At 32.8% G+C, this 8,809-nt stretch overlaps 1 protein-coding gene across 2 annotated transcripts; it reads left to right on the top strand.

Annotated features, from left to right (window-relative positions):
• The first annotated feature begins 1,114 nt into the window (after positions 1 to 1,114).
• Positions 1,115 to 6,185, top strand: LOC127796632 (uncharacterized). Of its 2 annotated transcripts, none has more exons than XM_052328877.1 (7): positions 1,115 to 1,311; positions 3,366 to 3,423; positions 3,504 to 3,806; positions 3,884 to 3,932; positions 4,020 to 4,114; positions 4,996 to 5,105; positions 5,787 to 6,185. In XM_052328877.1, the coding sequence occupies exons 1-7, from the start codon at positions 1,166 to 1,168 to the stop codon at positions 5,845 to 5,847; spliced, it is 822 nt and encodes a 273-aa protein (XP_052184837.1). In that variant the 5' UTR covers positions 1,115 to 1,165; the 3' UTR covers positions 5,848 to 6,185. The 2 variants fall into 2 exon arrangements, with proteins under 2 accessions (XP_052184837.1, XP_052184836.1); XM_052328876.1 differs by having other exon boundaries at positions 3,501 to 3,806.
• The last annotated feature ends 2,624 nt before the right edge of the window (positions 6,186 to 8,809 follow it).

Below are 8,809 nucleotides of genomic sequence, written 5' to 3'. Positions count from 1 at the left end.
ATGCGATAGGCGAGTGGGTTGAACAATTAAATTAGTAAAGAGATTTGGCCGTTGGATCTCCTTGATTTTTTGATATGTTGGTTGATGGGCCCTTGGGTGGTTACCTCTGATCACTAAAAACCACTTGCCACGGTAGGTGGTGGTGATTGGCAGTGTGTATATAAGTATTGGTCGAAAATTAAAAATTAGATATAGAAAAATCCAACCGTTAAACTTGACCCAATTTTGTGTATGTTAAGTGTTAATCCCTTTAGTTTGGAGTTTTTAATGGTAGATTTTGATAGCGTGAATCTCCGGTCGGTGGTGGTCGCCAGCACTAGAAAAGATGCTGGGTGCTAGAGAAGAAAAAGAAAAGAGAAAAAAAGAAACCTAAAATAATTTTTCAAAATTTCAAATGTTTTTAAGTTTTTTATTTTAAGAAATAATTTTTTTAAATGACAAAAATAAATATATTTTCAAAAATTTCAAAACAAATACTTAAAATATAAAATTAAAATTCAAAACTAAAACACGAAACAACACCATCTTAGTTTTCGCCCAGTTGAGTGTTTAAATTTTGGTTGAGATTAAAAAATTAGATTGGACTAATTAATCTAATTCTCAAGGAGGGTTCAATTGGTTTTTAGTTCGTTATTGGTCTAATATTGAACATTTGTTGTGATTAATATAATACAATATATAATGTATTTATTTTTAAAAAAATACTTTAAAAATATAAAAAATAAGATTGAGGATTGATTTGATTTTGATTTTAATGAGTCTAGTTTTCAATTAAAAAATTTTGATTTTAGTTTAGTGTGACTTAAGATTGATCCGAATTGAACAAGCACTTCTAGTTGTATTATTTTCATAATATGTTTGAAAATAATAATTTATTTTTAGGGTTTTGTTTGATGTTTTGTATTCTTGAGATACCGGTTCGAAAGTTAAAACATAATATTTAGTGCTTTTAAAATAAAAAATACATTTTTTTGGGAAAAATAATAAGACTTAAAAAAATATATTTATAAAATTACTTTCGAAAAGTAATTAAATAAAAATGATAATTAATATATATTTTTATTTAATATTCTCCGAGTGGCGTTCAAATGGCAGAAAGAGCGGGAAAGGTAAATCCACCGACCTTTGAACTTAAGTTCTCTCTCTGGCTGTTCGATTGGCAGCAATGGAGGCGACGGAAGGGGGAGGAAGATCGGAGATGGAGTGCACGAAGATAGAGGTGCCGTCGGGCAGCCTTGACAGCTCCGTGATGTTCTATGTGGTAGCCGAGATCCTAGGGTTCGTCCTTCACATGCACCAGCAAATCCCTTCGTAAGTTCTTTCCCCGACATTCTCCGAATTTTTAGTTCCTTTTCTCTCGATGATTTGTGGTCTACGAAGATTTATCAGCTTTTACATTTTGTGTGGACTGGAGGGAGGAAAGACGAAGATAAGTATCGACAGTTATATAGGCTAAGATCTTATTAGGGCAAATGATACGCAAAATGGAATTTTGTGCAGAATCTAGCGTATTGCGAATTGGTAAAAGAACCCCTTTCCCATACGGATGGATAGCAACAAATGGGAACATGCTATGTTGGGATTTCAACTGAAGCACACAATTGAGGTGACAAACAATAAAATAGATGAATAGTAACAAGGGAAAGGACACCGACCCTCAAAGTTGTGAACCTGTTACACTTATGACTATGCATGGCCAATTTCATTAGAGTTTAATAATATGGAGACTGATAAGGGGTAGAGATGTCCATATCTTATATTGTATGGTGAGTGATTGTCAACGCGTTCATAGGTAATTCATACCCTGGTACAACAAAAAAGCCTTAGTTTTCAGTTATATGTTTGGGTTTAGGATTTCAGCATCATAGAGGAATGCAGGTCAAGTGCTTTTCTATTAAGAAAAGAACGCCACTTTGCTGGTCTGTAGTATTCTTTAATGCAATCACGTTAGAGATTGAAAAGTCTGATAGAGTAAGTCCCTAATCAGTTGATAATTCACTTTAAAATTAAAATGCTCCTTTTACATTAATTGACTTATTGCTAGTGTATCATACAAGATACTTGTCCTTTGAATTTCTGTAATGAAATTTTTAGTGTGATCAACTTCATTGAATTCTCTGTTTTTGGTAGGTTATTTAATTCTTTCCTCATGTTATAAACATGAATCAAATCTATGAAGAACGGACACTTGTTGAGTGCTATGCATGTGTCTGACATGTATCAGACAAATACTATTTGGACAGAATGGGATGTGTTGGACATGCCAAGCTACGTCCTAATTTTTATTGTTATTTTTATATTTGAACTTATCTAAGAAGTGCAAAGGATACACGTGTCTATGGGTTGGACTCTCACGACGGAAATGCATGCCTATGAATTGGACATGCTTTAGGACGTGGATCGGTTTTTAATAGAGTTATTACAGCATTGTTTGAGGTATAATTGTTGGATAAGGAATGGAAACATTAATAATTGCTTTCTTAATGTGAATTATGTTTGTATCATTATTATTGTAGATTTAATGGTATCTTAATATTGGTTTAGTGGTATCCTTTTAGTATTTTGACGTATTAGTATTACCATAGATTTAAGTAGTATCTTCATACTGGATTGGGAATATTTCTTTTTATATTTTTAAAGCTTTTAGGCTATTATATTCATAAAAGTTACTAATAAAAAATATTATTTTTTGATGAGGGAGCACCTAAGTGATCTGAAATTACTCATTTACCCTCAAGGATATCCCATTCTTTACCCGACATTTGTCTTTGCTAACGGGCAAAAGGGAAGGGACATGTGCCCCCTATCAGACCCGTATCGGAGAAGGCTGATAGATCTAGATCCTGGGGGATTCGAAATCAACCCAAGAAGATTTGCCCCTATCTTGTACAACGAGTTGAACCCCAGGAATCTCGGCAAGAAATCTTGGTGGCTAACTCTGGATACCTCGCTTGGCCATTCCTCAACCCAACCTATATATAACAGCCTTAATAAGGGGGCATTCAATTCATCTAAGCCTTTTACATACCTGCCTTTTTGATTGACCAACTTGAGCATCGGAGACTAAACTAAGGGATCTAGCCCCACCTTATGTTGTAGGTACTCGGCCTGAGGCTAACCCATGATGATTGGTCCTGAGCATCATCATTTTTTATCATGTTACATTGTATCCATTTCTTTTTATGTCCAAATTGCTATATCCCATCCCGTCTTATGTCCATATCTGTGTCTCTTTCCATTTCTGTACTTGTCAGTGCTTCTGAGTTATCAAATACACCATGCCATGATGTCTAGTTGTTTGGCATAGTCAAAATGGTAAATTAATTATTTTCTTGACGGCCTCTGACACAAATCATATTGCATAGCACCATGCAGGATATAAGTCTTGAATTTGAAAGTCTCAAGACTGAGTATAAAGAATTGGTATGTCAGCTTACTGAAAGCTAGTTTGTGTAATAGTAACAGTTCTGATTTCAGCCAGCTAAGAATTTTGGTTTTAGGAGATGGCTTGTGCACAGACTGAAGTGAGGCCATCTCTACGGAGGAAAAATGCTGGGAGAAAGCGAGAGGTCAAACAGGGGATAAAAAGACTGGAGAAATTAATGGAAACCATGTTTAGTCTTCATACTGCCCTGCAACTAATGATCAGTGAGATTCCTGATATTCAGCAAGTCATGGTGGTTCTTGGAGCTAGTCCAGTTCACCCTCTACATGTTTTTGAAGTGTGCTTTTCACGTGGAAAGGCTGTCTCTACAGATGTTGGTGATTTCACTAAAAGCAGAGCAGCGGAGGGGCTTTCAAGAAAGGTTCTTGAATCTTGGCCACATCTATCTACACTTGTAATTAGATGTACTTTTGGGCTCATTATTTATACTTAAAACAGGTTGTCCGAACACTGATCTCTAAGGGTGCAGGGTCTGATTCTTATCCTGGTATGCAGTTTGAGCATTCCTCATTACTAGTAGGTGGGAAACTGATTCCACTGTGACTTGTACCATTTTTTCTGGTTTGATTTCTAGGCCCCACCAAGTTATTTTTGTTGGTCAAGGCTCCCTCTTCTCTCAATATGCCTTTGCATTTTCTGCCCAAGCGTGGTTTTCGATACAGCAAAAAGGTAAAAATTCACATAAATGTCTTACCTCTGGCAATGTTTTGTGCCATGTTTTCTAGGCTTCACTTGTTTTGTGCTTCAGAGGGCTGTTCCTTTGATCACCATGGCAGTAGTGATAATGCAACTCCAAGTGGATGCATTATGTTTTGTCAATTTGTTTCCACCAATAAATATGTTGGCTCGGGAAAGTTTGAATTATGTCCTGCACTTAAAATGTTTTCCACTTAATCCAAGCTGTCCAGTAATGTATTAGTGGTTCAAATCAGCTATGGTTTTGATTTTCCTTAATTAACATAAGACTTCGGACATGATATGGTAATTGATGTATATAGCCTCTGTTCTCCACTTGTTGCACGTTAGATTCAAATTAACATTGCATGAAGTAACGCTGACATTGTTAACAATTTAATGCCCAAGCATTCTACCATCTGATATCTTCCATTTCAGCCTGATGTATTTGCTTAAGTCAAATCATGTCCTATTACACTATTTTTATCTAATTGGTGGATGCATCATTGCCAGTGTTGCTGTTGGGGCTATTTACTTCTTTATAACTGGTGTTGTGTGTATATATGATCCATTTGTCATCTCTTTCCATTTCTTGAAGGGCATTGGACCCCTTGGGGTGGGATGGGGAACAGGGTGGCTCTTGGTATGACACGGTGAAGATATGCATAAATTTGTGAAGCATTAAAAAGATAAACACACTGGTTGTATCTATCCAAAATTAGATGTATTACAATTGGCTTGTCTAAAACAATCTTTCTGCCTTTGGGCATAAATATCAAGGTCTCCCGGACTGTGTAGAATCAAGCATTTTATTCATGATTCATTTTTTTACACTGCCTAACTGTACTATTCTTTACGGTTTATACCTTATGCAGATAGTGCCTTTCAGATTACTACTCAAGTGTAAAACCCAATATCAGGATATGAATGGTCAAACTGCCGACTCAATCAGTTTGAGAGATGGTTCTTCAAATGATTTAATCTGGTAATTCAATATTTTGAGAGTAACATCCCTTTTTCTTGTATGGTGTTAACAGTAGGCTAAATAGCATAAATGGTCATTGAATTTGCACTGAGATATAAAAATATTACTAAATTTTAATTTGTAATTAAAATATTACTGAATTTCAATTTAGTATATAATTTCATAATTATCGTCAATTATTGTTAAAAGAGGCCAACGAGATGCTAATGTGGCTAACAATGTGGACGGCTAAGTAACACAAATGATCACTGAACTTTGCACAAAAGTACAAAAAGGTCACTGAATTTTGCATTAAAGTATAAAAATGTCAATATTTTATTAGCATTTTTTAATAACAACTTATGATAGTTATAAAATTGCATACTGAATTGAAATTCAATTACCTTTTGATACAAATTGAAGTTTAGTGACCTTTTTATATCTTAATACAAAGTTTAGTGATCATTTATGTTATGTAACTGTTGATCGCAAGTCTAGTAGTCCAAATCTAAGCATTAAATAACAGAAATATTCATGCTGCGTCATCTTTGGAAATGTGACATTTGGGCAGACCCCGGGGCATTGATCACTATATTTTTGTGTTCCCTTTTTACTGGGAAATCCATTGGCTTTCAAAGTTTGGCCCCTATCTGTTGGCCAAGAAATTCCCAGCATAAACTGTTAGACTATGTCTTACTGCAGGTTTCAGTGTAGACATGTAGTTAAGGGCCTAGCGTTCAAAACATCATCCACAGAAGACTGAGAAGGGTGGTTCTTACCATTTTGGAGAGAATTCGGAGTATGCTAGCTGTTGATACTTCATTGCATAAATGCTGCAGTGTTAATGGCATGGTAACTCCTATTTTTTCTATGATATTGGCATGTTGATGATTCCATTTCTTCCAACATATTGTGTGTATTGGCAAAATGTGGTAGATGTTGTCTGGTGAAGCATATCACCGCTAAAAGAGCCCCGTTTTTGTTGCAAACTCATGTATTATGTGTTGTGCAACACAAACGGAGACTTATGATTAAGTCTTATATTCTATCTTTCTTATATGATCTTTGGGCAATGTTAACTATTGCTCAAAGAGGAATGGTTAAACTCTAATAACACACCGTGTTTTTCAGATAAAGTGTATTTATTGCTTCTTATTATCAATATCTAAATAAGTTTATTGATTAATAATAAATGTACTTTATCTAAAAATAAAATGCATTTATTGGTGTTTAACTATTATATTAAGACAATAATTAGCATTATTCATAATATCTTACAAATATAATTGTTCTTAAGCATTTGAAGCTATCCAATCTTTGGGTTACAAAAAGTTATTTCTGCACAAGAGCATTAAGAAAAAACATATTGAGCGTTGTGGCTTAATGTTTGTACATAGTGAATAGCAAAAGTTTGGTTTATCCAAATTGACAAAACTTGTTAGTTTAGTTTGATTTTTTTCTTGTATTAATTTTTCTCTAAAATTCTGTTTTCGGTTCAGTTTTTTGATTGAAAGAATCGAACTAATCGAATTGATCGAACTTTAAAATGATATTGTTTTGATATTTATAAAATGATGTCATTTTTTTTGGTTTGTATTTTTTCTATCAGTTATTTTGGTTTCTTCAGTTTTTTTTGCATTTCTTTGGTTTAATTAGTTTGGTTTGATTCGGATTATATGGTTTTGGTTCAGTTTTTCGATTATCGATTTGCTCAATTTTTTAGATTAATTGGTCGGTTTGATTTAGTTTTCCTTTTCAATTCAATTTAATCGATTAGTGAATCGGTTTAATTGGTTGGTTCAATAATTAAACCGACCATTTGCACGCTTTATTTGTGCATAAGCCATGTGATATTCATTCGAAAAATTTTCTCCACACTTGATAGTGTTTTATTATTATTATTATTATTATTTAGAAACATTACTTTAGCAACTACTTTACTTCTAAACTTATAAATTATATAATAAGTGGGGACTTAAATAATCATGAAAAATTATAAAGAATATTTTTGGGATTTAGTAAAATTGTAAGAATCATTTTTAATATTTTAAAAATGAAATAAATTTCTTTGAAATTTAATATTATGTTCGTAGTTTTTTTTTTCATTAATTAATTTTAGTTAAATATTTAAAAATGAGCAACATATATATTTAAAATATTTCTTTTCTCTTTTCTCTCTTTATTGTTTCTATACTTGAAATCTTTATCACTATCAGCTTTTCCTTTTTAACATTGTTGCCACCAATTCTTATCTCTTTTTTTCTTCTCTGACCTTTCTTCTACAACTAAATCACCATGGTCATAAGTGGTCATCTTTGTATGTAATGTTTCTTTTTCTTTATCTTGGTATGATTGGACCTAGATGCATGGGTAGGGTTCAGTTGAATCATTTGTATCTAGATTGATGAGAGCATGATGTCGATGGCATTTTCTATGGTGGTATAGCGTTGATGGTGTAAGGGTATGCGTCTCTTTTTTTTTCAAACCTAGGTTTATATTTGTGGTTTATTATAGATGCCAAAATTGATATTGTCATTAAGCAACAGTGATTTGACTAGATTCATCATTTTTTTTTTCTAAAACTAGAAGAAAAATGAGAGAGCGTTAAAATAATTATTTTACTCTTTTATTTCACATTATAAAATATCATTTCTATTTGTGAAACATCAAATTTCTTAAAGATTTTCAAAAGTTTTGTAATATCTTGATATTTTGAAAAAATTAATTTTTGTAATTAAGATGAATTATTTATGATTTATTGGTGATTTTGGATTCGAGAAATTTAATGGAAAAAATTAAAATTTCTATATTTTTTGAATAAGGGGAGGATTAAGAGTTTTTTAAAATTTGTAGGGTTTTTGTGAAATTTTGAAAACTCGAAACTGATATTAGTATAAATTTAATGAATTGTACATTAATAAGTGAAGGAGGTTGTAGCGTCGGCGATCGCGCGCGGGTGTTGGCTGGCCATGTGACGTGGGTTCGATCTGCCCTGCGGGGGCGTGTGTTGAAGGTTTTGCTAGAATTTTTTCCAGCCAATGGGGGTGTCAATGACGCCACTGGGCTCCTTGATGCTGTTTGCTGTTCCATGTGGATGCTGCTGAAAAGTTAATTTTTGATTTGTCTCCAATTGCAAACAATTATAGCCACGAGAAAAGGGAAGTTATGTGAATAAAATAGCATTAATTGAAAGTTGCAGCCCATTAAATGAGGATGTGAAAAGATATTTATTGAGAGGATAAGATTGATAAATGATGGGAGCATACATCTTATTATAAAATTAAAGTTGATTGTCAATTTAACTTGTCAAAGTGAGGCATGGGGCATGCAATGAGCATGAATTTAAATTGATTTGATACTTTTGTAATTACATAATAATAGCATGTGAGAAGAAGAAGAAAGAAAAAAAAGAATGAGAGTAAAAATATTGTTTAAAATTTTGAAATAAAATGGAAGAAGAGCTTTATAAATAAAGTATTTTTGTGAGAATTAAGTGCTTACGAGTAAAAATTTAAAGGAAAGATTAAGAGTTAGTGGTGGAGCAAGTAAGAACATTGTAATCATAATTTAAGGTATGAGATTCGATATTATTATATTTAAAAGTAATTTAGTAATATTTAGTTAAAATAATTCTTTCAATTTATTATGTTGAATTTTGTTAGAATAATTATAACATGTGGCAAATGTGTTTTCAACACTTAAAAATTTAGTCAAAGAGATTTATC

Source organism: Diospyros lotus, chromosome 3 (genome assembly GCF_014633365.1).
Source record: "Diospyros lotus cultivar Yz01 chromosome 3, ASM1463336v1, whole genome shotgun sequence".
In the NCBI taxonomy this organism is placed as follows: Eukaryota; Viridiplantae; Streptophyta; class Magnoliopsida; order Ericales; family Ebenaceae; genus Diospyros; species Diospyros lotus.
Note: the sequence above shows the minus strand (reverse complement) of the source record. Positions and strands in the feature narration are given on the sequence as shown.